Here is an 18439-nt window from a genome sequence, read left to right on the forward strand (position 1 = left end):
ACCTCACGGAACCTGAGAGGTCCATTCTCTAAGCCAGCGTTTCCCAAGCAGAGTGCCCTGAGAATGGGGTTTAGGGGTTACCAGGTCTTCAAACCAGCCTGTGAAACCTGAAGGTCCTGGGGCCAATCACCCCTGGCCAGGAACGACCCCTCTAATGACCTCCATAAGCCTTTACAGATAAATTATTTTCTGCATGTGACAAGATGTGAAAAAGGTTGGAAACCTTTAAGCAGCCCCAATGGTGTGGGGATGAAAGAAGGTGAGAGAAGATTTTAGTTGAGAAAAAATACTCCAGTAGGACAGAACCTGGGGAATTGGAAGAGCAAAGTGCCAGTGGTTGGGGAGGGATCTGTCCTTGCAATGATGATTCTTTTTCCCCTCCTCTGTTGGTGAGAGAGTGAATAGAAGTTAGCCTGCAGCAAGAACAAATACACCCCAAGGTCTAGGTCACTGCTTTGTGGCTGACAATCATCTGATCTGCCCTTGAGCACAAATGGAAAGTCTGGACTCAGATCGGCTGCCGTGGTTGATGCTGCTGAGGCTTGATGGGGATAAATGGAGAAAGCCTAAGAGAGCAGCCTTCGAGATTGGCCAGGGCCCCGGCCTCTGTGTGGACAGAGGCCTTAGGCTGCCCTCATCTGACCTGACCAGAGGAGCAGACTTCTGCCCCCTGGAGGCTGCTGGCCACCTCGGGTCCAGTGGGCCCAGGCATAGCTGCTTTGTTTGAGCCTGGGTGGGGAGGAGAGAACGGCTGTGAGGGACGTGCCCTGGCTGTCTAACTCGTCCGTCCTGTGTTTGGGAAGCAGCTGGCAAATGCCTCTGCCCAGGGGAGCCTGTCAAACAGCCCAGGGCTGGTCCAGAGGTGGCCAGGTGGGTTCGAGCTTGGAGAGAGCCTGTCTTCAGGCCTCTGACTTCTGGAAGATGCGTGGCAACCCCAAGTGGGCCTGCAGGAGGAAGGGGAGGCTCTGTCAGGGTAGGAGCTCCCAACACCCTGTAAGGTGCTATTGTTACACCCGTTTCTACAGCCAAGGAAGCGGAAACTCAGAGAGCTTAAGTATCTAGCCTAAGGCCACAGAGCAAGTGGCCAAACTGAAATTTGACCCCAGAACTCTGACTCCAAAGCCCTCACTCACTCCAGTCTGCCCAGTGGCCTCCCAGAGAAACCTGCCTGGCGGTGACTCCAGATCTGGAGGACAAGGGCCACATCCTGGGTGGTGTGGGCCTGACGCCCGTTCACGGAGCACTGGCTGGAGCCACAGCTGCAGAAGGGAGATCTTGTTATGCTGTTGATTGTCAGAGCGCTTTCTAGAAGCCCTGTTCCTGGGCCCAGGGGCAGCGTGAAGGTCCAGAGGGGCAAAGCCAGCTGGCTCCCACTACCCAGGCTGTAGCTTCCCCAGTGAAGGGGCTTTTTTCATCCAGGCCTCTCTCTGAGCTCAGTGAAACCATTCTTTTTTTTTTTTTTTTTTTTTTTTTTTTAATGTTTTTATTTTTGAGACAGAGAGAGACAGAGCATGAGCAGGGGAGGGGCAGAGCGAGAGGGAGACACAGAATCCGAAGCAGGCTCCAGGCTCTGAGCTGTCAGCACAGAGCTCAACGTGGGGGCTTGAACTCACAGACTGTGAGATCATGACCTGAACTGAAGTCGGACGCTCAACCGACTGAGCCACCCAGGCGCCCCAGAGAAAGCTTTTAAGCACTCATCTCACCACCAGAATTCTTTCTCATTCTCTTTTTAAAATGAGAACGGAATATAAAGCTTTCCTAATTACACAAGAGTCTTGTCTACATTCGCAAATTAGTTTAATTCGCTAAGGGTGGGTAGGTGGGTGCAAATTCAGTCTCATCGCTGTCACCCTTCACCTCCCTCCCCGCGCTCTGTTCCTATCAACTATCTCATTTCGCTCACAGGAGATGTCTGGCCTGACAGTAAACTAATACTAAAATGTCCTTGGCAAAGGTAATCGCATCCGGTTGTACTATTATAACAATCATTTTCTTTTTTAAGCTGAACTCCTTGTTTTCGGAGAGCCTAATTGGTGCAAGTCTCTGTGCTGTGTACTATAGGGAATATATTTAGCTTTTTTGTCTCCCCTCGCCCCCACCCCCTGACTGTAGACACAGATCACCTGGGCACAACCCTAATTCAAGGCCGTATATGCTACGTGTCTGAAGGCATTGTCACATGTAGCAGCCACGATGGCACATCTACCCCAGAGCCCTCCCAGCTGGTCGTTTTAGCTGCTAACACCACCTGGTTCGGTTCAGGGGTTGGGCACCCCTGTGCAGCAGGGGAAGCTGGGCCTCTCCACCACCAGGGTGAATCTGAGTCTAAGCTGATCGAGGTAATTCCAGTTCTCTTGCCAGGGACTGGTGAGGAAGCAGCATGTGACACAGTTACGGAAATGAGGGGTGAGGTAATGTCTGCTGGTTGGGGGTTGGGGGGGGGGACGATGTTCTTAGAAAGATTCCCTTGCTCTTGAAAAGGAACGCAGGGAAAGGATTTTCTGTCTTGCAATGTTTGGATGTAATTGTGTGAGCTCATGATGCCTGATGGTGCCGCAGTCGTCTTATGACCATGAGGGGACAAACGTGAGGACAAAAAGCTAACACTCTGAGTGTGACAGAGCCGAAAGATGAAAAGAACCTGGGTTCTTGATGGGACGTTGAGCCCCTGAACTAACCAGCCTTGAAACTTCTCTGCCTCTTGTTTTCTCATTATGTGAGATTAAAAACCCCCTGATTGTTGGGGACATTTTGAGTTAGGTGTTCTATTGCTTCCTGCCACAAGTGTTCTAATATTAGAGCCTTACGTAGGGGCGCCTGGCTGGCTCGGTTGGTAGAGCATTAGAGCATGTAACTCTTTTTATTATTATTTTACTTTTTTGAGGGGGGGCGCAAGTGAGCAAGGGGCAGAGAGAGGGGGGGAGAGAGAATCCCACGAGGGGTGGAAGAGAGAGAGAGAGAAGTGGAACTCACCCAAAGCAGGGCTCAAGCTCACCTGAAGAGGGGCTTGTGCTCCCCGAGGTGGGACTCGAACTCATGAACTGTGAGATCATGACCTGAGCCAAAGTCGGACGCTTAACCGACTGAGCCACCCTGGCGCCCTCTAACTTCTTGATAGTGAGGTATTAGACTGTGATTTTTTTCTAAGTTGGACCCTCTTCATTCTAATAATTGTTGATTGTCCATGACGGTTTAGCTGTCATGGGGGTCTGGGGCCGACGGCCAAGAAAGAATTCTTGAGACACCTTCAGTGCAAAAGGGTGATTCTATTCAAGCATGAGGGCAGGATCTGTGGGCAGGAAGAGCTGTCTGAGCATGTAACTATTGAAATAATAAAAATATTAAGATCCTTTTAATTATGTATATCCCTGCCAGTGCAAACATAACCCTGGGAGAGCAAAGAGATTCTATGCCCCCTTCCTTTCCTCAGCATGTGGCCTTCCTCTGCTTGCAGCTCCTGGTCAACCAGACTGATCTGCTTCTTCCTTTCCGTCTCTTCCGGGAGTCTTGGCTGAACTTAAACCATAAATCGAAGGCACACAGAGAACATCAGCAGGTTCGGAAAATATACCTTCTCTCCTTTTACGTGCAACCGGAATGGAGCCACAGCCTGATTTGCTGGTGGTGTTGAGGAGCAAGGAGGCTCACTCCGGAAGAATCACCTCCCCCAGGAAGCCCAGCCAGAGGATTCTGATCCCAGGGCGGTTCCAAAACTTCCCCAGCCTAAGGAGCTTGGAGCATGACGCCTGGGACAAGAACCAAACCAGAGTCTGAGGGCTCCAAGGTATAAATAGGGATCACTCCACTGGTTGTTCCCCTGCATGGAGGCCCTTGCGTCCTCGAGAGGAAAAAGCCTGTGAGATTGTTTCACCTTTTCTGACCTCCTTGGTTTCCCCTACTCTTTCTCCCTTCTCTACCTCAGCCTTCCTCTTCTCTCTCCACTTCCATTTCTCCCTTCCCTCTCTCCCCCCCTTTCCCCATCTCCATTTGCTCAGTCACCTCCCTTCCCTCAAGCCAGGTGTCTGCAGACAGAATTCACCTAGGGAGGGACAAAACTTCTTTTTCTTCCTCTCTTCCTCCTCCTCCTCCTCCTTCTTCTTCCTCTTCTTTCTTCTTCCTCTTCCTCCCCCTCCTCCTTTTTTTTTTTTTTTTTTTACGTGCAAATAATATTTTATTTCTTCCTCTGGTTGCTAGTAACATCGTTGCACATTTTTTTGTGAAAACTCATCTTGCCCCACTATGAGAACTTGTAACAGACACAGGCAATGGCCCTCGCTGGCTGCGAGCCCCACAGGCTCCCGATCCAGGAGCTCGGACCGGCTGGGCCCAGCTGTCAGATGAGAGCCTGTGTGGCCTGCAGGCAGAGGGCAGGCAGGGCAGTTTGTCGGGTATCAGACTCTTTGAACTTGACTGTTCAGCTGTCACTAGGCCTCTCCACGCAGAAGGTAGGGGGAGATGGATGGCAGAGTGTCACGATCCGATCGCACAAAAGAGCCTCCTGGTGACTGGCCTGATGGGCAGGAGCCCCTTCCTGTCTCATTTCAGGCGCGTGCATGTGCTCCAGCTTGTGCCTGGTTAGAGAGGGGGTAACCAGGGCTCCTCTAGCGGGGGCTGGGAGCTGGGGTCCTACCTCCTCGTTCCCATGGAATTGTGAGGACCACTCAGCATCTTCTTGAGGAAAGTGGGGGAGGAGTGCCTACACGTCCCAGAGTTTTCCACCGGCTCTAAGCTTCTGCAGGCCAGACAGAAGGGCTCACAGAGTCTGCCAGGTGGGCCAGCATAAAGTCTACACCTCCTTTCGGGTAATCGAAGTCACCAGAGAGTTGGGGAAGGAAGTCACTGCCCTCCTTGGACCACCTGACTGCGGTCTCCTCTGAAAATGCATCCTTCGACCACAGATGAGATCGCGTGTATGTTCCAGCCCCGGCTCCATCCTGACACACGGGCCCCGGCTTTCCCCACGCTTCCCCTCTCTGTACAGGCACTGCTGTTCCTTCTCCTCCAGAGAATCTTGGCACATCACCCGATCAAGGAGCAGCGTCAAGCTTCTGGGGAGCAGGGCTCTGAAAGCCACAAGGATGTTTAATACATGCTTCCTTTATTCCCCGAGTCCCCTACTCAACAGCATGTATGCTTGGAAAAAATGTCAGGTATCACTTAATCCAACCCTTTTCTTTAACCAATGTGGAAGGCAAGTCCCAGTGACTGGCCTAGGCCTGGGACCAGGTGTCTTGGTTTGTGGTTAGGTCATCTTTCCATGCAACACGAGCCATCTGTTTTGGGTTTTTTTAAATGTTTATTTATTTTTGAGAGAGAGAGAGCACATGCGCACGAGTGGAAGAGGGGCAGAGAGAGAGGAAGACACAGAATCCGAAGCAGGCTCCAGGCTCTGAGCTGTCAGCACAGCGCCCAATCCGGAGCTTGAACTCATGAACTGTGAGAATGTGACCTGAGCTGAAGTCGGAGGCTTAACCGATGGAGCCACCCAGGCGCCTCCAACAAGAGCCATCTTAAGTGTAAACCCCTCTGCCTAGCTTTCCTGCCCTCCATAAACCAGCCCTACCTACTCAGGATGCCCACAGCTGTACCACAAACCTCTTCGGCCCTAGTCAGGCTGTCCTTACTGGGTCTCTGTTGTTCTCCGTCATGTTCCCCGGAGTTTACCCATCCAAATCCCAGCCATCCCTCAAGGCCTTAGGATCAACTCAGCACAGAATGTTCTTAATGATCATGCTGTTGGACCAGAGCAGGAGACTTGTTCAAGACTACAGAGCTCATTATCAGCTGGCCCAGGAAGAACCCCTGCCTTGACCTCCTGCATCCTTTCATGTGGGGTGGCCCTGTCTCCTCCTCAGGGACCTACTGACCGGTGAATGGCCTATCAATTGTAAACTGACTCTGAAAGGCATTGAACCCATGGGGGAACTGCTGGGAAATGAGGTAAGTTCAGAATATCCCATGCACCCATGTTTGATTGACAAGGCCAACTCCACGTGGAGACTATAGGCTGAGGGGAGGGGAGTTTCTGCTCCAGGGGCTCTCCAACTGTGGAGAGCACATCCTCTGCCAGGGAGTAGGGACAAACTCTCATCAGGCGCAGTCTTGTTACAAGAGACCCCAGAATCAGGTGGAGGCCAAGGTAAGAGGCCCAGTTTCTGTTCTCATAAGCGGTGTAACCAACCCTGCAACAGCTCCTTCCCAGTCTCACTCACCCAGTAACTAGAGCCTCTGCCTTGCACCACAAGGACGTCAAAGACAATGGGACTGACCTACTAGAAAGAAGGTCTGGGATGTCATGACACTTCCCTCCTAAATGCTCCTGTGGGCACCTCCTGAGAACAAGAACATCCCCTTACACAACCATATTCCCATCTTCACAGCTAAAAACAGAATAATCGTTCCATAGCATATAATACACAAATTACTCCAATAGTGCTTTTTTTTTTATCCCCTCCTGAATCTGCGATCCAATCTAGGTTTGTACATTGCATTTAGTTGTTATAGCTCTCGGTCTCTTTTTTTGTCTAGAACAATCTCCCACTGTACTGGGTTGAATGGTAGCTTGCCAAAAAGATGTCGACGTGTCAGAACCCGTGATGGTGACCTTATTTGGAAGAAGGGTCTTTGCAAGATGTAGTTAAGGATCTCGATATTATCCTGGATTAGCCAGGTCATCCAGTTTAATGGCAAGACAGAAAAGAGAAGACAGACACCGAGAAGAAGGCCATGTGAAGACAGAGGCAGAGATTAGAGACGCCGCCACGAGCCAGGAAACACCAGGAGCCGCCAGGAGCTGGAAGAGGCAAGGAAGGATTCTCCCCTACCGCCTTTGGAGGAACAGCCCTCCCAACATCTTGGTTTTGGACTTCCAGCCTCCAGAACTGTGAGAATGAATTTTTGTTGTTTGAAGCCCCCAAGTTATGGTAATCTTTTATGACCTTCCTATTTTCCTAGGAAATTCATATGCTCCCCCCCTTTAAAAAAATGACACTGACTTTTTTAAAAGTCTAGGAATTGTTGTATTATCGAATGTCCCAATTCTGAAATTGTCTTCAGATTGACCTTTTAAAGTCATAAATCAGATCAAGTCATTCCCTTGCTTAAAACCCTCCAACGGCTTTTCATTGCATTAAAATAAAATAAGCTATAAACTCTTTACTCTGATTTACAAAGCCCTACGTGCCCTGACTCCCTCCCATGCCTCCAGCCTCACCTTTCCCTCTCCTCCTCACTCATCTCGCTCAGCCTCACTGACCTTTCTCTAATTCCTCAGACATGCCAAGCTCATCCCAATCTTACCCCTTATGCTCTGGTTCTTTCCTCTGCCCAGGTGATAACCAAATACAACTCTTGATCTTTGATCCCAGATTGGGGGAAATAGCTATGAAGGACATCCTTGAGATAACTGGGGGAATTTGAACAGGACTGTATATTAGATAATATTGTTGTATTGATGTTAAATTTCCTGAGTGGGGAAATAGTACTGTAGGCAAATGTCTTTGTTCTTAGGAGATGCCTGCTGAAGTATTTAGGGGTGAAATATCATGATGTCTGAAACTTACTTTCAAAGGAATTGTGGCAAAATACTGACAACTGTAAGTCCAGGAGAAGGGTATATTGGGGCCTCTAGCAATGTTCTTTCAACTCTTCTCTGGGTTTGAAACTCCTAAAAATAAAATGGGGAAAAGACAGACAATTTAAAGAAAAAAAATCTTAATCCAGGAATACTCAAATTTTCATGCACATTAAAAATCATCTAGGAAGTTTGTTAAAATGCAGATGCTAGAGATTCAGAAGATCTGGTTGAGGCACTGGACACTGGCATCTGCTTTTTAACAGTCTCTCAGGTGACTCTGTCAGGCCCCCAGGCCATGCTATGAGAGGGAAAATTCACTTAGCATTCCATGGCCATAAGCTGCTCTCCTGTTCTCCAGCTGAGGGGTGGCTGGTTGGAAAGGTCAGGAAGGCAGATGGAGACGTGATTTTATGATGGGGCAGGACTGGAGATTGTGAACATAGTAGAAGATGGGGCTGGGGTGGGGGGGCAGTGTTTGCAGGCAGAGAACAGAGTTTGCCCTGCTTCCGTGGCTTTTTGCTTGGGGTGGGGGCTGCTGGGGCAGTGCAGAGGAGGCTCCTAGAGACCAGGTGAAGAATAGAATCAGGGCTCTGAACTCCTAAGACCAGTGTTGCTGGTCTATTTTACACAACCTTATGAATTTTTCTTAGCTGTAGAAAGAAGGTGAAATAATTGTGAATTCCCCAAATTCCAATGTTGGTGAACCAACCTGGAGTCTTAGATGGATTGACTGCAGACATGTCATTCTAACTTCTGACCAGAAGGTGGCAGCAACACATCTCTCTTTATTTTCCAGACCACCTATCATGGGAAAGATTTTTTTTCAGGTGCCTCAGAGTTCCCTTCACAATTTAACCAACACTTATTTGACCTAGACCATATGCTATACTCCACAGACACAAAGGTGACTAAGACTCGATCCCTTTCCCAAAGATCATATTATCAGGGATGGGGGAGTCAGACCTATAAACAGATTAGTGCTAGTTTACTAGCTGTGTGACCTTGGGCAAATTGCTTAACCACTCTGTGCCTGGTTTTTCAACTGTAAAGTGGGAATCATAATAGTACCTATGTTGTAGGGTGATTGCGAGGATTAGAAATGATAACGTGTGTAAAATGTATACCACATAGGAAATGTTACCTATTACTATACGATACAGTGAGAAAAGTGATGGGATGGAAAAGATACCCAGAGTACTCCCTAACTGGGAGGAGCAGAGTCCCCAGAGGGAGATAATGGGGAAGGGATTCCACTCTGGTGCAGCCACTCTGTCAGTGGGGACCCTGTGGCCAGACCAGCCTGGGAGACAACCCAGCTTGAGAGGTGTGGAGCTGAACTCCTTCTGGCTAGGTTCATCTTGGCTCCTACAGGCCCAGAGCCCAGAACATCAGCGGGGCCTAACCAGCAGAGGGAGCCACGATTAGCCTGCTGTGCAACCTCAGACTGGCAACTTTGTCCCTCTGAGCTTCAAGTGCTACTAAGTGGTGGGGAAAGGGGACCACAGAAACCAAGGGATGGTACTGAGTTCCACATCTGGACACCACTGGAGAGTCAGCTGTAAAGTCAGCCAATTCAGGGGCAGCAGGGACTTGGAGCTAGGGGTGTAAAGAGGAAGCACTAAGAAGGCAAAGAGATCTTGAGGATGACATTGGACTTTCCCCAGGATGTGGAATGGAGGTCGAGCCGGTCCTACACCTCTGGAGGGCAGGGGGACCCCAGCTGACACTTAGTTACAAGTGAGCAGGGTTGTGACATTGCTCCCCCGTGTCTCAGCTTCCTCTCTGTCACATAGGAGGGGAAGAAGGCCATCAACAGTGTTGAGCACCTACTATGAGCCTCGTGACGTGCTAATTACTTCATGTACAATATCTCACCTAGACGCCACAATGCCCAGGAAGGAAGGTGTCATTTTTCCTGTTTTACGGATGAAGAAACTAAAGCTCAGAGAGGACAAGTAAGTTGCCCAGCATCGTGCAGCTAGTAAGTGCCCAGGCTGGTGGCCTGATCTCTTTTCCCATGACCTTTCCCGTCATTTGGCTTTAGCCTCAGTTGTCCACTCCCTTAGAAATGCCCTGGAAGTCTTATCATCCATAAATACCCCAGCTCCAGAATCACAAATTCATGCATCTTGCTCTCTGACATCCACTCCCCACCCTCTCGGTGCCTCTTTCAATTCCATTGTACTGTGACTGTTTTCTGGCCCTGCCTGGGAGGCCAGCTCCGGACCTCTTTACTCTCCCAATCTCCCACCCTCTTGCCCACACGCCCTTCCTCAACCATTTTGAGTCCGTGGCCTGTCATTCAGTAGCACTCTTGCCAGTAACCTCAACTTCATTGCTCACCTTCCTTGCAAACCTCTGAATGCATCTGATTGTCATTTCTCTCCAAGCCTTCACTGGAGCAGCGGAAGGGGGAGGGGTAATAATACCACTGACTACTACGGACACAGCACATATTCTGTGCCAAGTGCTAAGTGCTTCACATATTTAACTCAGTTTATCCTCCAACTCTATGCGGTAGGTACGATTCTTATTGTCCCCATTTATGGATAAAGAAAATGGAGTGGATAGAGGTGAAATCACTCACCCAAACTCAAAAGCACACAGCTAATTAATTTGAGGAGGCCATGATCAAACCCAGATCTGTCCAGAGTCCCTGACATTGAGAAGAGATCAGCAAGGAGGTACTTGGCTCCTTCCACTCTGGGACCAGAACTGCTCTCAGCCACTAGTAGGGACAATCCAAAAGAAATCCAGAACCTCACTGCATTTGGCAGCTGACAAGATCATTTGAGAGATCCGTGATAATAATAAAACTAACTTACATTTCATCCATTATTCTATTATCCTAAGTGTTTAATCCTCCCAACAGCAATATGCAGTAGAAGTTACAATTATCCGCGTTTTACTAGGGGACATGGAAGGACATTGTAACAGGCCTAAATTCATACAACACAGAATGTCGGAGTCAGATGGGAAGCTGGGCAGCTGGATGCCAGAGCCCTGGCTCTCTCTTTTTTCAAATTTTTGTAAAGTGTATTTATTTTAGAGAGACAGAGACAGTGAGAGTGGGGGAGGGGCAGAGAGAAAGGAGAAGAGAGAGAGAATCCCAAGCAGGTTCCGTGCTGCCAGCACAGAGCCCGACTTGAAGCTCGAGCCCGTGAAACCACGAGATCACGACCAAGAGTCGATCACTTAACTGATGAATCACCCAGGCGCCTCCAGAACCCTGGCTCTTAATGGTGACCCTTTCCTACCTTTCTTCTGGCCTCAAGATCTTCCAGGGCTGGCTCCTTCCTTCCTTCCTTCCTTCCTTCCTTCCTTCCTTCCTTCCTTTCTTTCTTTCTTTCATATGGTGGGGGGTTGCAGGGGTGGGCAGAGGGAGAGGGGGAGAGAGAATTGCAGAGCCTAATGCGGAGCTCAGTGTAAGGCTCCATCTCATGACCATGAGATCATGACCTGAGCCAAAATCAAAAGTCAGATGCTTAATCAACTAAGCCACACAGGCGCCCCCTGGCGTAAGAGGGGAGGAGTAAGGGGTAAATAAGGGGGAGGGATCTCCTCTGACTTGCCTGCAGGCCTAGTTCCCCCACCCAGGCCCTGGCCTTCCTTACTCCCTCCACAGCTCCCAGAGCCCTGCTGAGGAGGTCCTGGTCCCTTTTCCTCTGAGGCATCTGAGTGGTGAGCTGGGAGCTTAAGCAGCAAAGGGGTGGGAACTCCCCTTGGAACTCCCTGGGCCCAGCCCAAGGGGCCTCTGCTCTACTCTCAAAGGCCCAGACCTACCAGCTGCTCCCTATAAAGGGCCAGCTTAGACTCCCAGTTTGCTCCCTAGGTACAGCAGGCAGAGACAGGGCAGGGCCTAGGCTGGAGTTGGTGGGACTCCAGGCCAATGGCAGCTGGGGCTCAGAGCCTAGGGTTGCAGCAGAAAACACCAAAGCTTCTACATCACCCCCTCCCCCACCCCACACATAGCTACCAAGCCCCCACCCCCAGCCCAGGCTGGACCCCACCCCACCCCACTCCTAGAAGTCAGAGGAGACAGGCCCAGGTTTATCCATCCTGTCCCCTCTCTCGCATCCTCCCTCTTCCCATTCCCCTGGCAACCAAACCAGACCCATCAAGGAGAAGGACCTGGCAGCTGTGCAGGGAGAGACTAATGGCCCGGAAGGAAGGAGGGGCCTGGAGAGGAGACGAAGGAAGGCGGTAGGGTTGTGAGCAGGCGGGCGTTGGCCCATCTCAGAGGACACACAAAGGAGGGGCGGCTCCTCTGCCCTGCAATGCCGAGGAGCTGGCTGGCCAAGGAGCCGCCCTCCTCATCCCCCGCTGCCAGAGAGTCAGCCTGGAGTCCCAAACCTGCTTCCCCAGATGCCCAGCTCTTATCCTCAGGGCCAGTCGAGGTGGACCTGTCCGTGCTGGAAAGCCCTGGAGTCCCCGGCAGCAGCAGCCCCATGGCTCTTGGCAAACCCAGCAGGCCTCAGCACCCTGGCTCCTGCAGACCATCTGAGCTGCCTCTATCCACTCCGGGGCGGCCTGTGCCTGAGTTCTGGAAGCCGCAGACATGCAAAGGCCAGACATCAGCCTTCACGATAACGGGGGTGGGGGAGGGCAGGAAGGGATGTGTGGTTGTGTGTGTGTAATGTGTGTGTACATAGGTAATGTGGCTAGCGTGCATATGCATCCGTGTGTGTGCACAGGCTTGTAAATCTGCTTTGGGACGTTCTCTCTCCTCTTTCAGTCCCTGGACCACTAGGGATGAGTACTTTCTCTTTTCGCATCTCTTCCCCATCCAGCCCCACCCATCCCTGGGTACCTGCAACTCCTCGATACTGGTAACCGGTTCCTGCCAGTCCATTCATCTCAGCCTTGGCAGCAGCTGCGGCCCCTCAGCCCCCTCCCCTTCCTACCTCAGGAGTTGCTTTGGTTCCCGTAAGGCCCATGACTGAGCAGCAGTTGGTTGGGGGAAGGGAGAATCCAGTAAAGCCAGACAGCATACAACTAGCTCCCTCAGCTCAGCCTGTGGCAGGACACAGACTGAGTGGGACCCAGAGTTGGGCCCAGCCACCCTCAACCCCCTCTGCTGTGCCCACCCTGTTGGGGCCTGGTGTAGGTCCAAGTTTGGGAGCTGTGTCTTTAAGGCTGAGCCATCAGCAGGCAACCCCCTGGCCAAGTGTCCAGAGGAGGGGGAGGGGAAGTGGCCAGTCCATTAGCGGCAGAGCTGGCGCCAGGCAGCAGCCCTCCACAGGGCCCTGGGGACTACGGAGGGATGAGCCGTTCCCACCCCCCTCAGCTCCCCCTGCCCTCCCGTCCCCCATTTCTCCCTGGGCGTGGTAGCAGAGGGGTAGCTGACAGCAGGTAAAAGCAGAGCCTAGCCTTCAGGGGACAAGTGGAGGCACAGGCCCTGGGGCCCAAGCCAGACCAACCCACCATCTACCTGGGCCATCTCCTCCCCACTCATATGCCAGAAGTCTGCCCTTTAACTTCCCGTCCTCCTATCCCCCCATTTTTTTTTAACTGAGGTTTAACTGACATAACGTTAATTTCAGGTGGACAATGTAATGATTCTACATTTGCAGATCTCCGATTTTCGATAGCTCTCTCAGGCAGGAACCCCAGCTCCAGTCAGGCCCTCCCACCCAAGGCTCCAGCTCCGGATGCTTGCTGGAGGGTGCTGACCCCCAGCCCAGGCCTGCCAGTGGTCGCCAGGCCTGCTTCCTTCCCCGCTTGCAACAGGGGGAATCAACTAGGCAGGGCGCCAGCAAACCTAGGAGCGAGGGTGCGGCGCTCCTGCAGCTCCGCAGGGGTGGGGCATCCCCCTCCCCACATAGCCCCGCCGTCAGGCCAGTGGGAGGAGCTGCCCGTGCCCCCCCTGTGCCCGCAGGGCTATAAAGCCGCCTCGCAGCGGTCTGCGGCTCCTTCCCCGCTCCCGGACCAGCTTCGCCAGCGGTGACTGCCCATCCTCGGCCACCATGAGCCACCCGTCGGGCCTCCGAGCCAGCGTCAGTTCCACCTCATACCGCCGCACCTTCGGGCCACCGCCCTCACTGTCCCCTGGGTCCTACTCCTACGCGTCCAGCTCCCGCTTCTCGAGCAGTCGCTTGCTGGGCTCGGCATCCCCTGGCTCCTCCGTGCGCCTGGGCAGCTTCCGCGGCCCCCGGGCGGGCGCGGGCGCCCTCCTGCGCCTGCCCTCGGAGCGCCTCGACTTCTCCATGGCCGAGGCCCTCAACCAAGAGTTCCTGGCCACGCGCAGCAACGAGAAGCAGGAGCTGCAGGAGCTCAACGACCGTTTCGCCAACTTCATTGAGAAGGTGCGCTTCCTGGAGCAGCAGAACGCGGCCTTGCGCGGGGAGCTGAGCCAGGCCCGGGGCCAGGAGCCGGCGCGCGCCGACCAGCTGTGCCAGCAGGAGCTGCGCGAGCTGCGGAGGGAGCTAGAGCTGCTGGGCCGCGAGCGCGACCGGGTGCAGGTGGAGCGCGACGGGCTGGCGGAGGACCTGGCGGCGCTGAAGCAGAGGTCAGGGGGCAGGACCGGGGCTGGGCGGCGGCCGTCGAGGCGGCCGCTCCTCGCTCTGCTCCCTTCCCCACCAGCCGCCGAAGGGCGTGGCTCCCCTCATCCACCCCAGCGTGTGCAGGCAGCATGCTCGCCTGTGGGCTCTAAGACCCCTGCTTTCCCTCTACCACTTTGTTGACTCTCTGGGGAGGGGAGGGGGGAGTTACTATGCCTGACCATCTCAGCCCGTTAGGTAGTGGGCAAGTCCATCGGTCAGCATGAAGACCCCTCTTCAGAGTCCTGGACAGTAAGCAGCCTCTAGCCCAGACCCTGGGGTGCGCGGTGACCCTACAATTCAGCTTCTGCCCCCTCTTCTTGCCAGGTTAGAGGAGGAGACGCGCAAGCGGGAGGATGCGGAGCACAACCTCGTGCTCTTCCGCAAGGTGAGCCCGGGCCCCATGTCAACTCCGACTCCCCACCTCTGCCCTCCTTTGTACTAGGGTGGCATCTGTGGGCGCGAGGAGGCGACCAGAAACCTCTAGAGACAGGCAGGGAGGTCCTGGCCCTTTCTCAGCCTGAGCAGCCCCTCCCGGCTCTTGAACCCTCATTTCCACCCCCACTAAGGATGTGGACGACGCCACCCTGTCCCGCCTGGAACTAGAGCGCAAGATTGAGTCTCTAATGGATGAGATTGAGTTCCTCAAGAAGCTGCACGAGGAGGTAGGTGGATCCGAGGGTCAGGGGAGGCTTCGAAGGTAGCAGGCGGTCTCGTTGGAGCTGGAAGGCAGGCGCTGGTTCAGAAGACTGGCGAATGGGGAGGAGGAATTGCCTGGGGAAGAGTAGTGAGATTCGCTGGGCAGACGCAGCCCCTCAACCCCCTCTCTACAGGTGGTTTGACTCCCACCCCTGCGCCACCTGGTGGCGAGCAGCGGAGCTGCACCCCGTAAAACTTGGCCGCTGGCTTGGAGCCGGCCAGGGCGCAGACCGCACCGTCATATGCGCGCTGCACTCCCTGGCGCCCCCTTCTGTTCATTCGAGTGTTTCTTCTCTTTCTGTGCGTGAACTGCGCGGCCCGCGTGGGATCCGCGCCGCAACCTCGACAACTTGTTGTCCTGGGCGGCAGGAGCTTCGAGACCTGCAGGTAAGCGTGGAGAGCCAGCAGGTGCAGCAGGTCGAGGTGGAGGCCACCGTGAAGCCTGAGCTGACGGCGGCGCTGAGGGACATCCGCGCGCAGTACGAAAGCATCGCGGCGAAGAACCTGCAAGAGGCAGAGGAGTGGTACAAGTCCAAAGTGCGAAAGCCCGGGAGGGTTAGGGAGAGTCGGGGAGGCTGGGCGCTAAGGGGAGGGCGCGTCCCGTCAGCTCACAGCGGCACTGCCTCGCGCGCGTTAGTACGCGGACCTGTCCGACGCCGCCAACCGGAATCACGAGGCCCTGCGTCAAGCCAAGCAGGAGATGAATGAGTCCCGACGCCAGATACAGAGCCTGACATGCGAAGTGGACGGACTCCGCGGTACGGTGAGTACCAGGCTTCGCGCCCAGGCCCGGGGGGCAGGGGTAGGGTGGGTGGAGGATGAAGGCTGTTACCCCAATGGTGACCCTCTGGTCCCCCCAGAACGAGGCGCTGCTCAGACAGCTGCGGGAGCTGGAGGAGCAGTTTGCTCTGGAGGCGGGCGGGTACCAGGCGGGCGCCGCGAGGCTCGAGGAGGAGCTGCGACAGCTGAAGGAGGAGATGGCACGGCACCTGCGCGAGTACCAGGAGCTCCTTAATGTCAAGATGGCCCTGGATATCGAGATCGCCACCTACCGGAAGCTGCTGGAGGGCGAAGAGAGCAGGTGGGGGGCAAAGCTGCTGGAGGGTGGGAGTGTAGGGGACGGTCGGGATTGGGTGTGTTCAGGGAAGGGGAGGGGCTTGGGCCGAGTAACCGACCACTTGGCTTCGCTCCCAGGATTTCCGTGCCAGTCCATTCTTTTGCATCCTTAAGTATAAAGACGACTGGTGAGTCTCCTCCCATGCCTGGCTTCCAATCTACCTGTCCCCTTGTCCACTTTTGCCCTGACCAGACTCTTGCTATGGCCCTGCTCAGGGATTGATTCTGTCCACGAACTACTGAGTCCTGGTCTACGTGCTACCCCACTCCGCATGTCCTGCCACTCCCCTCCCCCCACAGATGGGAGTGAGGGCTTAAGAGGAGAGAAACCCCAAGCCTCCTCTCTTCCACTCCTCATCCTACTTTTTCCAGTGCCTGAGGTGGAGCCTCCCCAGGACATCCACAGCAGGAAGATGGTTCTGATCAAGACCATTGAGACTCAGGATGGGGAGGTGAGATGGGCCACTTGAGCCCAGGATCCCATCATGGCACATATTATTTCTGAGCGCCAGCCTGGCTGCATCTTAGAGTACTGTAGGTTAGTGGTCCTTGGGGTGGCAGAGAGACAAGGAGATAGAGAAGGTGGATGGGCAGTCTGGAGCCTCAGCTGGTTTTGCTGGAGAAGGAGACACCATACCCCAAAGGAGATTGAAAGAGTGTGGTGCTTAATGGTTTGTGCCCTTCACATGCCTTGCCCCCAGCAGGTGGTGACTGAGTCCCAGAAGGAGCAGCGCAGTGAGCTGGACAAGTCTTCGACTCACAGCTACTGAACCCATTGGTCCAGAGTTTCCTGACCCTGCCCTAGGCCTACTCTAAGTCCCAGACCCTAACACCAGTACTGAATTAGTCCTCTCTCACTCTGCATGTGTCTAGGGGATGGCACAAGTCACCCCTTCCCTGGCCTGTGGCCAAGTGCTACCCAGCCAGCCCTCTCCCTGCCCTTATTGCATCCTAGTCAGAGGCCAGCCCCTTATTGCATCCTAGTCGGAGGCCAGCAGTCCCCCGATCGAGTCTACTCCTGCCATTATCCCATGACCAGTGGACTGGGCCGGGGTCTGAGTTTCGCTTTTGAATCAAATAAAACTGCTGTCAAGAGAAACCTCGCCAGTGCATTTGTGTCTGTGGAAGTGAAGGTGCCTGTGGGGAGGGGGCGTAACAGTATTTTCCCCTTGTCTCTGGTCATTTCTTTTCTGAATCCCGTATGTTGGCATCTATGGTCCTATCTGTACTTCTAGTTCTACGTCCGCTCCTTCTCGGCTTCTGTCTGCCAGCTACAGCCCTGAATGTCCAAGTGCTTTCTGGGTGTGCCCTAGACCCCTCAAACTCAACACGTTCAAAACAGAGCTCCTCATTTCCCTCTCCACCATCTGCAATCATGTTCTTCCTTCTGGGTTCCCCACTCTAGAAGAAGGCACCACCAAGAACCTCTGCTGCCATATTAGAACTCACCTCATCTTCTGCCCCTTTCTTTTCCTCACCTACTCCCCAATTCTGTTCATGCCACTTCTTAACTCTTTCAAGTCTATTTCATTCTCCCCATCCCCTAGTCCAGGCCACTGTTATCGTTTGCCTGAGTTACATCATCTCCCTGAGTGGTCTCTTGCCACTGGCCTGGCCCTGCCACCCACCTAAACCTACTCAACACATTAGCCACGCCCTCCACTTGAAAACGCCTGTTTCTACATTGCCCTCCGACTCTACTCCACCCTGCCCTCACTTTCAAGTCAAAATCCACTTCTGAGTTTAAAATAATCCTTTTCACTCAATTATAGTGCTACATGCCAAGGAATAAGCCAGAGTCCTTGCTCTCAAGGAGCTGGTCGTCTGGGGTGGGGGAGAGAAACCAACAAGCAGATAGTTCCAACCTTGTGAAGAGTACTATGACTGGGAAAGAAGATGACATTGTGGGAACATGCAGAAGAGCATCTCACCCAGCCTTGGGGTTCCCAGCCACGGTTTCCCAAAAGTGACACCATCACGCCGAGCACTGAAGAGCAAGCAGGAGTTGTTCAGCTAAAGCAGGGAGAGGAGAAGAACTTTCCAGGCAGGTAAGTCAGCCAGGAGGTAAGAGAGTACAGAACTATACTAGTTCTATAATTCTGGAATGAAGGGTTGGAAGGAGGAATAGTGCTGAGGTTGGAAAGATGAAATGAGAACTGGGTCTCAGAGGACCTTACGTGCCATATTGAGGCACTCGGAATATGTCCCGAGGAAAAGGGACAGAAAGTGGGTTTCAGCAGGAGGTGAAGTATTCAGATCTGCATTTTTAGAAGATCCCTCTTGCTGTAGTGTGCAGAAACCATTAGAAGGAGGTGGAGAACCAGGTCAGAGCCTGTTGCCGTGAAACGCACCAGAGGTGACAGTGAGCAGAGAAGGGGGTGGGTTTGAGGAATATTCAGGGGGTGGATTCTGGAATACCCAAGGAGAGATTGACACTGAGGGTGAATGGGAAATAAATAGCAAAGAGGACCGAAGGTTTTGGCTTAAATCAGGCAGATGGTGGGTC

General features: G+C 53.4%; 1 protein-coding gene and 2 long non-coding RNA genes across 5 annotated transcripts; 2 read left to right on the top strand and 1 right to left on the bottom strand.

The window, feature by feature from the left end:
• The first annotated feature begins 2455 nt into the window (after window positions 1-2455).
• Window positions 2456-7161, top strand: LOC111561360. The gene is made up of 2 exons (XR_002743873.2): window positions 2456-5943; window positions 6532-7161. It is a non-coding gene; the product is annotated as an uncharacterized LOC111561360 (long non-coding RNA).
• LOC109501568 lies at window positions 6648-13735 on the bottom strand. Of its 2 annotated transcripts, none has more exons than XR_002159714.3 (3): window positions 13602-13735; window positions 8289-8380; window positions 6648-7669 (listed from the first exon to the last, which is right to left on the bottom strand). It is a non-coding gene; the product is annotated as an uncharacterized LOC109501568 (long non-coding RNA). The 2 variants fall into 2 exon arrangements; XR_002743872.2 differs by lacking the exon at window positions 13602-13735 and adding an exon at window positions 10837-10895.
• Window positions 11593-17032, top strand: PRPH (peripherin). Of its 2 annotated transcripts, none has more exons than XM_011283902.4 (9): window positions 11593-14087; window positions 14446-14506; window positions 14688-14783; window positions 15187-15354; window positions 15455-15580; window positions 15678-15898; window positions 16012-16061; window positions 16306-16385; window positions 16635-17032. In XM_011283902.4, exons 1-9 carry the CDS (start codon window positions 13546-13548, stop codon window positions 16701-16703), a joined length of 1413 nt encoding a protein of 470 aa, XP_011282204.1. In that variant the 5' UTR covers window positions 11593-13545; the 3' UTR covers window positions 16704-17032. The 2 variants fall into 2 exon arrangements, with proteins under 2 accessions (XP_011282204.1, XP_011282205.1); XM_011283903.4 differs by having other exon boundaries at window positions 11597-14087; window positions 16638-17032.
• Window positions 17033-18439: the final 1407 nt, after the last annotated feature.

This window comes from Felis catus, chromosome B4 (assembly GCF_018350175.1).
Source record: "Felis catus isolate Fca126 chromosome B4, F.catus_Fca126_mat1.0, whole genome shotgun sequence".
NCBI lineage: Eukaryota > Metazoa > Chordata > Mammalia > Carnivora > Felidae > Felis > Felis catus.